Genomic DNA, 14078 nt, shown 5'->3' on the forward strand with positions numbered 1-14078 from the left:
CAGCTATCCCAGGCAAGCTTCAGCAGCTGACATGCTTTCAACCTTTGCCCAGCTTCAGCCGTCCTGCTCCACCTGCACTAATCACAACGGATGCTGCAGTTTGTATTAGCGTGTCTTGAAAGGCCTTGAACAGTTGGATTTCTCATACTCGGCTGCCAATGAGGCCTAAAGATGTTTTCAGAGGACATCTCCTCCCCCGAGGTGCCAGATACGATCCACCTAGACTCAGAAGTTGGAGAACTGGCCGCTACACAGACACGGTTATACGAACTGTCTTAGGCTGCGAATGAATCAGGCGGGGACCCACCTACACCCGGACCATTAGCCAAGAGCTTTGGTCACCAGCAGCACCAAAGCGAAGCTCAGTGACGTAGGGGGAAATTCCCCATGCCCAGACACAGACCGAGTTCATAACTGACCACATCACAGCCAGCTTGCATGCGGGACTTCTAATTTTGTTTTTAACAACAGCAAGAAAACATCCTCCATTGTAACACTTAAATTGGCATTTATCTGATTAAAAAAAAAAAAAAAACATGAGAACAGACATGTTTATTCATTTCATGCCATATGTTTATACTGACGATGTCTCCATTCCTTGGCTAATAGCTAATGTGAATTAATTCTGGGCACTTTAAACTACTGAAAAGCAGCAAAAGTCCTACCATTCTGTTGAGCATTTTGTATGTAGGAAGGATTGTACAGGCATGCAGGACTGACAACAATGACGTACTGTAAATAGCTGGTATAAATTGTAAAACATTCATCACGCAAAAGCCCCTGAGATACATATCCGTGATAACCAGGATTTCACTGCAGAAGACAGTAAAGGAGTTACTAGTCGGTCTGCAAGCATTGCAGAGTGTCAGGAAAATCTGTTAGAATTAATGATCATCTGCGGTTTATATCCTCCATAAATTACACAAAACCTGCCATCAAAACCACTTAGCGCTATATGACCTATTTGCCGATTAACAAAACTGTAACAGGGATGAAAAGAAGAACAAGGTACTGATGCGGAAACAAATTTACCACAGATTATATTTTGACAAGAATTTAGGGAAGACACTGAAAAGAAGCCTCTCTTTCCAGTATACAAAAGACCTGAAAAAGCCATTTTTAGACATCTCCACTAAGTCTGTTTACAAAAAAATACCCTTCCAAATGAAATTAAATAACATCAAGAATTAGCAGTCTAATTCACACTGCTTTTGATCATTTTAGTAAGGTTTAGACAGGTGGGAATCTACATTTGGTTGTGGGACAAAGACTATAATTTTTTTTAATTGTTATGCAGTGAGAACCCTATTATCTGTAATCAAGTGGTTGCTGTGTTAAAAGGCAGTTACGTCATATTAGAGGCCCCTGGGAGTTTATTTTTAGATGTGGCCTATAGTTAGGGAACCAAAAAGGTACTGAAATGAGCAGGACTGGTGTAACACTTCACTGTTTTATGAGAAATAAGGTGTTTTCTGTGGCACTTGTGACAGCCCCTACACAGCCTATACGATAAGGATTTTGGAATGAATTGGCTGATGAAATTGCCGTTCCCACAGACCTGACTCATCCAGCCTGGATGCTGGACAAGAGTTAGGCGAGCCTGGGGGATGTAACGGCGCCGCTAACATCTGCTATTATCAGCTGTGCTTCATCCCCGTGTCTCCATACGCTGGGTAAGTCCGTGGGCATCTCCTCTCTTGGCTTTTCCCGCTGTTCATCTTTGACTTTCCAGGCTGTACACCCCGGCGCGGTGCGGCGCGGAGCAGCACCCACCGGGAGCAGCTCGGCCTCCGGACACGTCCTGCCACCATCCGGCGCCCGCGCGGGGCTGGAAGGTACCCGCGGGCTGCGACGGGCGCCTCGTCTCGCCCACTCCTCTGCCTGGCGACAGCGCGCCGGGAGGGGAAGCCCAGGACGAGTCATTTCTGCGTCTAGCAGGAAACGCACGCAAATGCGACCGCTTGAGAGAGCCGTTGAGGAAAACCCCCGGCTCGAGGACAGCCGGCTCAGCCAGCCGCCGGGGACCTCTGCCCAACCTCAGCCGCCGGCACGCGCCGCGCGCCATCGCTCGCGGACACCTTCTGCCCGGTCCTGCCACCGGCGGCCACTGGAAAACCCTGGGGATGGAAACCCGCAGGGCAAAATCACCTGGCGGGCGGGCTGTGCCGTGCCGCATAAGGCAAAAGATCAAACTGGCTTTCCCGGGGTTTGGGCCCTCGTTTTGGGACGAGGGAGCCGTTTTGCTCTGCGCGGGGCTCCAGCACTGTCAGCGCACGGGCCGGCAGGACCCCGGCCCCGCTCTCTGCACGGGCACGGATTTGTACCGAAGCGCTTCCAAAGCGGGGAACAGCTCTCAAACCAGGAAGCCTTCACTCAACTGCAGCGGCCACAGGGCCTCGGGGCTCTGGGCCGAGTGACCCCGCTGCTCCGTCACGGCCCCGGCGTTTATCCGTCGCCCTCGGTATTGCACGGCAGAAGGCTGAGCGCCAGCGGGATGCCCGAACCCGAGCCGGCCCCGAGCAGCGCAGGCCAGCGAGGACCGAAGCCCTCGCCGCGACGGCGGCTAAAACCAGCCGAGCGCCCGGCCTCTGCGCGTCCAGCCCACGCCGCCGCCCGACCCCTCGGGGCTGCTTCTCCTCCCCTCGCTCTTGTTCGTCCCCCAAAGCCCGGGCCGGGACCGTGGGCTCTGCCCTTGGGGGAAGGCCACGCGCACCCACGCGGAGCGCAGAGCTCCAGGATAATCTACTCCTTCCGCCCGGGTGGGTTCCAGCCTGCGTTTTACCTCTTTTCCTAAGCGTCCCGCAGCCTTGGGTCTAGGAGATTTGGGGAAAGCGAAACCCAGGGCGGACTCTCGTGGTCTACATGGCTGCCTATCCCAGGCATCGCCGCCGGACTGGACAAAGGGTACGAAGCAGGGCTTTGAGTAGGTTTAAAAAGGATCGCGAGCATACTAGCTTTCAGACACGCTCCACTATCAAGCACCGCGGCCCTTTCTCCTCCTCCATCGCCCTCTGAGCAGCCCGCTGAGCTGGGAAGGGGGCTCTCCAGGCACTGCATTTAAATACACTTTCTAAATGACTCCTAGTGCCCTTTCTGCTGCCCTGGAGTCAGATAGAGGGGAAAAAAAAAAAAAAAAAAAACACGCAGTTGCTAACCAGGCAAACGAGATTTGCCTGTGTATGATCAGGCTGTGATGCTCTCTTCCAAGGCTGAACGTAGCCCTGCGGCCCTGCTAGTCCAATACCGAGGGTGACTAATGTAGGATAGTCCCTAAGCTTCAGCGTGCCCAGCGCCTTTCAAAGTGCTGATCACAGAAAAAAGAAAAAAAAAAGCTCTGAGACAAGGGGATTACCCCAGATGCATCCAATCTGGAGCTCTGCGGCTGTTTGTCATACGATAGCCGGGTCTACTGTATCCACTGGGTATTGCATCCTACGGAGTATATTGCGCACTGCTCATGCGCTGTGCCCTCGTCCTGGCCATATGTTGCCTCTATACGTTGCCAAGTGGCTGCGTGGAGCTGTGTGTAGGGGTGCGCTGTACAGCGAGCTGGTGCGCTGGGCCCCGGGCAGCCCGGGACCGACGCAGGCGTTGCCTCTGCGTGGCGGCTGCGAGCGTCGCCGGGGATCCCAGGGAGCAACCCGCTTCGCTCCGCGCTTGGACGCTTGTGGCCCCAAGGGTTTCCGCAGGTGCCCGCAGGCCCTGCTCGGAGCAGCGCACAATGGCCATTGTTTGCCGGCGGGGCGGGTGAGCGGGCTCCTGGCCGGGCAGGAACAAAGCCCGGAGCCAGTTCCTGCAAACATTAAACATACCTTTTTATCACTTCATGACAAAACGGTTTGTCAGCAACAGGAAGTGATGTTACTGCCTTCCTCACCAAAGGGAAACTCCTCGTGGTTTCCATGGGGATGTATGCAACTGTATAATTACAGGTTTCTATAACCCCCGTGTATGTCCCCCGTACAGCAGCAGGCTTCCAGGCGTCTCGGGTGGACGCGAGGGGAAGGGTCTGGGCTGAGACCGGGGTAGCGTGCCACGTGTAGAAGCCAGGGTCCGCTGGAGCTCAGCGCTATAAACCCCAGTGAACCGTGTGCCTTGATATCCCAAACGCACAAAAAAGCAAAGCGGGGAGAAGAAACGAGGGGAGAGAAGGGAAAATGCCTCCCCAGCACATTCACGGCTAGCAAAGTTCAGCCGGACTGAGTAATCAAGGCTTCCTCCAGCAAGGCTAATTATAGAGCCTGCCGCGGCCGGTCTCGGCCCCCTCGCGCCCACGCCGCAGCCTCCCCGCCGCAGCGCCGCACCTCCTCCTCTTCCTCCCACCTTGCTGGGCCTCTCTCAGCTCCTTCCCCCACCTCTCGCCGCTCTCAGTCAACCTCCCAGCCGAGCCCGTTCATCTCCCCCCAAACGGTGGCACTGAACCGGCCCTTGCTGTGCTCCCTTTGATCTTTCCTGCTTTTGGATGTTGTTCTTTTCCCCTATCCTGCGCTTGTTTGGACCGGGAGCGCTTCAGGAGCCGCGGCCGATCCTGTCCGCAGAAAACCTGCATCGATCTGCGTGCTGACCTGTGCGCGCACGGGATGCTCGTAATGGTCGGCAGTGGAAAGATCACCCTACAGGCTCTAGAAAAGATGCTGCCAGTGCCCGGAGGTAGAAGCGGCGCTCGGTGCCTTGCGGAGAGCCTCGTGCCCCGCTGCAGCCGGCTGCTTTTTCAGAAACGTGCTTTGTGCTGAAGCAGCTCTCTTTTTGTGCCCTTCTGTCAGGTGCCTTGTTAGCTTCTAAAAACTGATCCACTGCCAGGTAATGAGTTTTATTGTTCCAAGAAACACATAAACAAGCTGCCCCGGCTGCCGGGGAGCGGAATTCTGTTTGAACTGTGATTAACAGGCAGGATTTTTTTTTTTATCAGTTGCAGGGCTGGGGCTGCCAAGGTTGTATTTTTCCACTGAACGAGCTCTGCCTTGCTTTGAGGGTGCAAGTTTGTTCCACTATTTACTGCAGGTGTAGAAAGGCTCACGTATTCAGGAGCAGCCTTGCGCGGTTTGCAGGGAACGCAGCGGTGGGTGCAGTTCCACGGAAGGGAGCAACCCGCAGCCTGAGTTTCCCTGGAAGAAGGAAGGGGGTTTTGCAGGATCTTCAGGACAGTACAGGCTTCGGGAAGGATTAGTCGGCAAGAGGTTCATGCACGTTAATACGCTATAAAGGGTTTCTAACCTCAGTTCTTAGTGACCAGGGATCTCTGTTCACTTCCCTTTTTGCTGCTCCATTTGTTTTTATCCCTCGGTGTCGGGTTGAAGCTTGCCGACTGTTAATGCGTAGCGCTGACGACAGAGCTGCGTCTCAGGGGTAGTTCACGTGGAAGAATTTCAGGCACAGCAGTGCATCATCCCATCCTTCAAGGGCACCTTCTCCCAGGAGAAGAGTCCTGGATTTTAGCACCGTTAACGCTCTAGGTTACTTGCAGGATTGCAGCAGGAGTTTATTTAATGCTTTGCTTGTCTCCAGCTATGGGACAAGACTACAGCTGCTTTATGCTTAATAAAAGCCTCATCTATAAGCTTAGGCTTCAGATTTTAACTACCAGAATGCTTTAATTTTGCATAAAGTGTTGTAAGCTACCGTTATCTGCCTAAGTAAACCTTTTTTTGATGGGCCAAGAGTAGGATCTGACTCCCGGAATTTCAGAGATGCAAGGACTGGCACCTTCCTTCTGGGGTCAAGGTACAGAGCCAGAACAGTCGATGTCCTAGTACGCCCCCACCACCCCGCTAGAGATATAAATCGATTAGAAAAGAAAGACAGCTTCTGGCTGCGTTTCTTCATTGTGCGTTAGCTTCACCTGGTGAGGAGGACACATCACAGCACCTGCTGCTCCCCCATGGACCCCACGCACCTGTGCCAGACCCAAGGCACAGTGCTGACCCTGCACCACTCACCGTGCCCTACCCCTGCCACGGAGCCTGCGCCCTCAGGGCTGGCAGGAGCACCGACCAGGCAGAGCACCCCTTTCGTTACACTACATAAAGCTCTGCTTCTCATTACCTCACCTCAAGCACCAGGTAAAAGTCACACTATTGCAAAGTTGCAGCAAGAAAGAGTTTGGGTCTAGGTAATAAGTTTAGTGACTGTTGACTACTTGATCTGTTCTTATGCCCCAACTTGCTTACAGAAATAACGCAGTAAGCCAACTATTTCACCCCAGGGACTAGAGGCATTTTAGCTTGCAAAGGAGAAGGGGGGAGGGAACAAAAACAAACAAACAAAAAACCTTGGCATGAACTCTCATAAACATTGAAGAACTGTTACTAACAGGTTAGTTTTTAGACTTAACCTTTGAAGTGTTAAAAGTAAACAAGCAGTGAGGAAGCTGTTCCTAGAAGAGGATTATTTTAAATTCACAGTAGCCCCATGCCCAAGCCACAGCTGGTGTAAACTGCTACAGCTCCGTGGCTGTCACTGGAGCCAGATCCACCTATGCAGCTGAGAATCTGCCCTTGACTCTTTGCCATCGCATAACAACATGGGCACAAAACAGGCCAAGTCACAGCCTTCTCCTAGATCACAGGAGATCTCAGCTCAGGAAGAAAAGCTAGTTTCTGGTCAAGTATTTTGTCTTTAAAACCATTTTCCATCTTGCTCAGTCAGGACACTGTCTAATTGCATTGCCTGAAGTCAGCAAGCTCAGCAGCAGAGTCCTAAATTCAGACTTCTTACAGCTCATCTGGGAACACCCAAGTGGAGTTTTGAGACAGTGAAATTTTGAAAGACATATGCAGCTCAATAGAAATATCATAATTTATTCTGTTTGTATAAAAAGTTGTAATCATGTAACAAAACTATGTCTTCATAAGAAGAAATATATTATTTCACATCATAAATAATCAGCAAACATACAACCCTTGGCAACTCAAAAAAGCACTCGCCTGGTGCTTTCATGTCAGTGCTTGGGAAACTAGAAGAGTTGACAGATATATACAGGATTACAGTACCAAAAAAATACTGAGGTATTTTGTTTCTCTAGAAATGAAGCCTTAGGTTTGTGAAGGCAAAAAATGCATTAATGTAAAAATAAATAAATAGGAGGACTGTCATATTACAGGGGACAGCATCAGTGTTGCTTGAAGTGTCCAGGAACGGGAATACTGGTATGTATGCTACTAAACAGGGAGCAGGCTTAGAACAGACAGAAGACAAGGAACAGCTCAGGAAAAGACAATGTTTTTTGATCTCTACGTAGACATCCAGATATTGGCTTAAAATATCAACAAAAAAGTTGGTAACACCTAGTTCTCTGGAGTCAGGCGAGCTCCTGTCCGCTCACAGCAGCGCTCTGGGATGGATGGATTCCCCCCAAAAAATGCAAGTGACCGATGACACTGTCCCCATAGTTATTGCACTTCTGAGACAATAGAAGTCAGAGTTCTGATCATGTTTTCACCTGCCTTTCAGCAGCTTGGAGAAGTGGTGATGGGGCTCTGAAGGTAGCTTAAAGCACTGGACGATGTGTGAACAGGGATGGAGACTGGAAAGTTAAAGACGGTTGTGGTTGATGCTCCTCTGTCCAATACAGCAGACATAGCAGGGCTGCCAGCTTCTGCTGAGCAGTTCGGGGCAAGGACCTGGGACTCAAACTGAAGCAGCTGTCCCATGAAGCTGAAGTTTGGGGAGATGATGCTTCTTCTCTGCTTCACAAACTCAAAGGCTTCATCTAGTTTGACTCTGTTGGTCCTCATGAGATAAGCAAGGCAGATGGTTGCTGACCGGGAAATGCCAGCCTGGCAGTGCACAAATACCCTTCCACCATCATTTTTAACAGAGTCTGAAAGAATTAAAAACACACAGTTAGCAAACAAGCCCCACTGCTTCCAAAGGTGGGAAAGCACAGGCTACTGTTTCACATTTTAGTCCATCCCTCCCTTAGCCTAATAGGTGTGCAGGGTGCTTCGGAGACAAAGGGAGCCTTTGTCCCGAAGCAAACAGCAGTCTAGCTATTTTCATTCTGAACTCCAACTCCGATTATCCTAATAGCTCCTCCGGGTCACTTTACTGCTCTTGCAAGATTACTTTAAGACTTATCCGCTTAAATTCGCTAGCTCTTTTCTGTAAGACCTATGCCTCTTGATTCAGTACTTCAAGCAGCTTTTTAAAGCCAGGATTATTCCACCCCTAGTAGAATAAAATTAATGGGAATGTTCCCTAAGTATATCTCCTCTATGGAATGAAATCCCCCGGGATACAATGTAGCAAGATGTAGCCTGGGCTGGGGGAGGATGGCAGGGGAGCACTGGGGTTGCTTCCCAACAATTGGGATACATTATCCCTGGGGGAAAAAAAAAAAAAGCAGGCTGTAAAGAGCTCATTTACCTATGAAATCAATCGCCTCATTAAACCAGGAGCTAATATCTGCCTTGTGGTTGTCCTCCACCGGGATGCTTTTGTACTGGTAGTGCCCTTCAAAATGGTTGGGGCAGTTAGCAGAGACGTTGATTAACGCTGTGATCCCCAAAGCATCCAGCATGTCTTTGCGGGAGGCATGGTACGCGCTGCCCAAGTAGAGAAACGGCAGGATTTCCACGGGCCCACCCTGAAACAGAAGGGACAGAGAAGCAGTTAGTCTCGCTGTGATCTTAAGGCAGCCCACCCCGACCCCCCCCCCACCCTCGTCGCCCAGAGCCCCTCACCTGGTCGTAGAGCGGGGTGCCGCAGGAGCTGCAGCCCGAGTCGGCGCTGCCGGGCGCGCTGGCGGCGTTCAGAGGCAGGCTGAGGCCCGTCGGGGCGGCCGGCTTGGTGCACAGCTCGGAGCAGGCGGACGAGAAGGCTTCGTACCCCCCTGCAAGAGCGGGCGGAGAGAGGCCGCGGTGAGCGCCGCGGGGCCCCGGCGCTCCCGAGGCCCGCGGGGGGCCGGGGCGGCCGCGGCGGGGCAGCCGGCGGCGTCGGGGGTCGGCGGGGAGACTCACCCTTGAGGAAGCAGATGCGGGCGCCGCGGGCCTCCCGGCACAGGGCGCTGAGGGCCAGCATCAGGGTGCTGTCGCGCTTGGGCAGCTCCAGGTCGGCGCTGCGCTCGTCCAGCAGCACCACGGTGTGGAAGAGCCCCTGGCGCAGGCGGGCGCGCAGCTCCTCGTTGGGCACGACGTGTTCCAGCCCCACGGCGCCCTTGGCGCGGCGGCGGACGATGGTGCTGAGGCGGACGTTGCAGGAGCCCAGGATGTGCGAGGCGTTGAAGGAGAAGAAGGAGCGGCAGTCGAGGACGAGGCACTGCGCGGCGCGCTCCTGCAGCAGCCCCCGCAGCGCCTCGCACTCCAGGGCGCTCGCCCGCAGGTTCACCATGGCCCGCGGCAGCGCGCAGGGAAGCAAAGGAAAAGAAAGGGAGGCGACCCCGGGTGGCGGGCGGCCGGTCGGCACTGGGGTCGGTGTCGGTGTCGGTGTCGCGTCCCGGCAGCAGCCCGGCCCCGTACGCCCGCGCCCGCCTTATATCGCGGCGCGCCGCCGCGCCGCCGCCGTTTTCTCAATGGGGCCGCGTCACGTGAGCGCTCCGCGAAGACGTCACCTGGCGGCGCGCCAGCCGCGGCGCGCCCAGCCCGGCCGGCGATGACGTCATGTGCTGCGGGGCCGGCCGGAGCGCGGCGCGCGCGCGCGCCCGCCCGCGCGCTCAGCCACACGGACCCGGCGGCAGACGGACTCGCACAGAGGGACATACACACAGAGGGACCGGCACACAGACACACACAGACACAGACACGCACACACGCTTGCATGCACTCACCCCCCCCACGGATACACACATACATACATACACTCTACACGTGTACCTGCACACAGTCATACACATACACCCCTACACATACACATACCTACAGGCACACACGTATCCACACTCACACACAGACCTACAGACACACCTGTATGTACATACACATGCCTGCCCCCGCACACATGTATTTACACACGCATGCATACACACATATGTGAAACACACATACATACACATGCATGTACCTACTCACACATAACATACATACGCACCTAGATACGTGCATATATACACAGACCTGCACACACACATGTATATGCACATGCATATAAACATACACACATATACATACGCATATATGCATACGCACATGTGCACCCATACATATATGCATATGCACACATGCATATATACACGCATACATGCACATGCGTAGTCACATACAGAGACATGTACTACCCCAGAACGTAAATGCACGTACAAATACACTTAAACACACACCCCGCTCCCCCCCACCCCCACAGACACGCAGCCCGGTGCCCACGGGCTCCCAGGGCAGGGTGGGGGCTGGGCTCCTTTGTCCCCTCCCAGCCAGTGGTGGTCCCCGTCCGTCCTCTGCCATGACCAGTGTTGCTGAGGGTGTGGGAAGGACCCTGGGGCAGCACCAGTGTGAGCGGATGCTCTAGGGAGGCGTGTGTTCGTGTTTATTCTCGTCAAACATGCTCACAAAGAGACGAGCTTACCCATCCATGTATTTATATTCATACATACCCGTACAGACATGTACAGGCAGATAAATACACATAAATAGATGCATATAAATATATTATATTTGCATATATATTTGTATTATAAGCATATATTTGAGAACAGTTCCCATCATGTTTTGTGTGAGGAAAAGATATGTAATAGACCTACAGCCTGCACAAAGTTGGATTTCCGTACAGAAAACTTCCCCAGAAATTAGAGCTACCAAGTAACTGGCAATGAAGTAGTACAAGTTTGGGAAAAGTTTTCTTTTCCCCGTGGGCGATCAGCTTCCACCAGCACTCGGGTGTTTCTTACTCAGGGCTTCCAGTCACTGCTGCTTTCACTTCCCCGTCTCCTTGCCGGCTCCTACCCCGGCCTGCCGGCCCCGTCCCTCGGGCGCCCCGCTCCCACCGGCGCGCTCCCAGCGCGTCCCGCCCCAGCCCTGCCGCAGCCATCCCTCCTTCTGCCCCGAGCGCTTGGCCCGGCCGCGTTTCTCTTCCCTCGCCCTTGCCAGCCGGTCCCTGCTCTCGCTTCCCTCCCCGGGCTGCTGCTTTCCAAGGCGGCATCTCCGTCTGCTCAGCCCGTCGAGCAACTGAAGCCACGGGCAGGCGGCGGCGGGCTGCAGGCGGTCCCGGGGCGGGGGGAGAGAGGGCCGCGCGGGGGACGGCGTCGGCGGGCGCGCGGCCCCTCCGGCTCGCGCCGTCACCGCAGAGCTGCCTCCGTTCCGCTGAGCTCCGGCTTCTGCGCCGCAACTGCAGCCTCACGGCGAATCTGTTCTTCCAACGCGGTCCTTAAAAACAAAGCGCGGATTGCGCTTTTCTTTTGCCTTGTTTATTGCTGTTCTTCGACCAGCGAGTTAGAAACAGGCTGCGAGAGAAACGTTCGTACGCCTCGGTGCTGGGAAATGACGGCGCTCCGCCGCGCGGCCGCCTGCTCGGCAGCGAGGGCTCACGGCCGAGCTCTGGCCACCTCCCAGGCGATGTCCGAACAGCAGCCTCCAGCGCTCTCCTTCCGGGCCACCGAGCAGGAGGAATTAGCCGCGGTCGACTGACGGCCAACTCTCTGCCGCAGCGTCCCGTACGGCAGAGGACCACTACACTGGGCTTTATTCGTCACCTTCTCCTAGAGAGGATTCCCCTAGGTTGACATCAGACTGTGACCTCTCTGTAAACTCACACGGAGGCTTCGCTTCACCTTGCTCCGCTACAGAGCGAGGCGGGAGCGGTCGTGGCCCCGCGGCAGCTTCGGGGAGGTGAGGAACGGCGCCCGGCTGCAGCCGCGAGGCCTTGGCGAGCTGGGAGAGGCACCGTCCTCCAGCGACGGGTGTCACCAGGGTGCTGAGCTCCTGCCGCAAGCCCGAAGGCCTGCGCGCTCCAGCACCAGGAGCGCGGGTTGGACGACTTCCCTTGAATGCCTTAATGGGAAGACACTATTTCCAACGGTGCTGAGCCCCCGTTCCCTGTCGGCAGAGAGCCAGCCTGGCTCACAGGCACAAGTGACTGTGAGCGGCTGACAATGTTCTCTCCTGTTGTCCCAACTTCTTCTTGGTGTCCCACACAAAACAAAACTAAGAGGCGTATTTTTTCCCCGTTTGGCAGCTTCAGCTTTCCCCAAGATTAAAGTAAGTGCCGTATCCGCCATCTGCATGGCTAACTGAGAAAGCGCTCCTGATAAGAACAACCTTTCCAGTTGTGTTGCCAACTAACATTATACAAACGTTAAATAAGGGCAAGATACCTTGGCTGTTCTGAGGCCGCGCAGGGAAGACGTTCAGATGATGCCTTTAGGGGAGGGGAGCCTGCACCCGCAACGTACGCGATGGCAGTAATTGCTCTTTGATAGGTTTGTCATGTAATTATGAGACTCTTTAATCTGGTTTTATTTACACCCGCTGCAAATCAGAAAGAAAAAAAAATCATTACATGGGGCAGTGTGTTCTTAAGCGCTTATAATGCTGGACTAGTTATTTCCTTGCTTTACTCTATTTTCCTTCTTTGTTTGACTAAGGTGCTATAAAAATGAAAGAAAGGAAAACACAACACAAAACTAGAGTGACTTACAGGAGCTCAGGCTGACCTGAACGACTTTCTTAAGGGTTTGATTTCCTATGTTAACAAAAGCCAGGAAATACAAAATTAACCCCTTCCTCCAAAACAAATCCGTGTTTGCATTCAGGCCACAATGTCATTGTACGAATAATAATAGAAACAGCAGCATGAAGTGCTGCGCCCTGGGTGTGGAGGTGGGAGGCGAGGCTTTTATTTTAGCAGGTGGGGACCTGCTGCTGGGGTCCCGGCCCCTTTAGGGCTGGCCTGGGGGGCTGCAGCTCCCCCCTTGCTCTGCCAGAGTATTCACAAGCCTATAATGCCATGAGAGCTCCACAGGATTTTCCCGCTTCCTGGGAAAACGACTTCACCCCCTTTCCATAAGGTCATTGTTGAGTGTTTTCTCTCAGTCTCAGTGGGACAGGAGCCCTCAGAGCTTTTCTCGGAGCCTGCAGGTCTCCCAGTCCAGCCTGGCTGATGTTTAGCTGTGAAGACGCTGGAGATCTGCAGACGGCCTCTGCGTGGACTGGCACTGAGGCCAATTCATTAACAACTTGGGGACAAGGTTAGATAACTCCGTGCCTGCAATTGGCCCATTGCACAAACTGATTACCCAGTAAAACTGGTTATTCAGGCTTTGGAACTGGTCACCCATGGCCAAAATCAGTCCTGAAACGTTCCAGAAAACTCTGGATTACAGCGCCGTCGGAGATGACCCGAGCCTGTGCCTCTCTGCCCTCAGCGTGTGTTTTGCCTGAATAAAGATATGCAAGATCAAGCCTTGAGACTTGAGACAGAGAACAAAAATGCATGTGGGAAAATTTGGAAACTGTGCTGGATGCATTTCTTCAGCATGTGTAACATTTTCTCCGAATTCAGTTTCACAACCCAGCATTTCCTTTTGTAAATATTTGGACAGATTGTACAGAGACACCCACATTCACAAAAAAAAAAAAAAAGGAAAAAGGAAGGAAAGGAAAGAAAGAGGAAAAGGACAGAAGGGTGGAAGGAAGGAAGAAAAGGAAAGAGAGGAAGAAAGAAAGAGAGGAGAGAAAAAAACAAGGGGAGAAAGAGAAAGCAAAAGAAAGAGAAGAAGAAAAGAGAGAAAGAAAAGGCTCCAGCAGTGAAAGGATACAACAAGCAGAATATGAACAATAAAAAATTACTGATGAGTTAGTACTACAGTGAAAACACTATTTTTTCCATCCTTAAATCCTCAGGCTGAACCCTTTTGCCAGGGTCTGAGTTTGAACTGCCCCATATCCTTAATGCCAGGGGTGATAAGGTCGGTAAATTAGGAGGCCAGTCCCGGCAGCGGGGAAGGAGGCTCTGGAGTCGGGTCTCACTCCTGGAGAGGGAGGCTGAAAACCTAGGCTGACCTGAGCGCCGCGCGCCACGTCTGCTGCACAACTGCCCCGTGCTGAGCCCAAAACGGTTGGTGTAGCAGCTCAGGTATTTTGACTGAGGACACAGCCAGGGGATGGGTACGTAACTGTGGAATAATAAAAGCCCCTTCATCATCGCCCTGCATA

General features: G+C 53.2%; 1 protein-coding gene across 1 annotated transcript; it reads right to left on the minus strand.

Annotated features, from left to right (window-relative positions):
- Window positions 1-6777: 6777 nt before the first annotated feature.
- On the minus strand, window positions 6778-9590 carry DUSP1 (dual specificity phosphatase 1). Its single transcript, XM_068959769.1, has 4 exons — window positions 8958-9590; window positions 8682-8830; window positions 8365-8584; window positions 6778-7819 (listed from the first exon to the last, which is right to left on the minus strand). The coding sequence occupies exons 1-4, from the start codon at window positions 9325-9327 to the stop codon at window positions 7446-7448; spliced, it is 1113 nt and encodes a 370-aa protein (XP_068815870.1). The 5' UTR covers window positions 9328-9590; the 3' UTR covers window positions 6778-7445.
- Window positions 9591-14078: the final 4488 nt, after the last annotated feature.

This window comes from Struthio camelus, chromosome 13 (assembly GCF_040807025.1).
Source record: "Struthio camelus isolate bStrCam1 chromosome 13, bStrCam1.hap1, whole genome shotgun sequence".
In the NCBI taxonomy this organism is placed as follows: Eukaryota; Metazoa; Chordata; class Aves; order Struthioniformes; family Struthionidae; genus Struthio; species Struthio camelus.

Bases quoted from the DNA above. Each gene is read 5' to 3' on its own strand.
- DUSP1 (XM_068959769.1), bottom strand. From the start codon at position 9,327: ATGGTGAACCTGCGGGCGAGCGCCCTGGAGTGCGAGGCGCTGCGGGGG. The intron at 8,831-8,957 runs GTGAGTCTCCCC...CCGCTCTTGCAG, and splicing joins CCGCATCTGCTTCCTCAAGG to GGGGGTACGAAGCCTTCTCG. The intron at 8,585-8,681 runs GTGAGGGGCTCT...CTTCTGTTTCAG, and splicing joins GCACCCCGCTCTACGACCAG to GGTGGGCCCGTGGAAATCCT.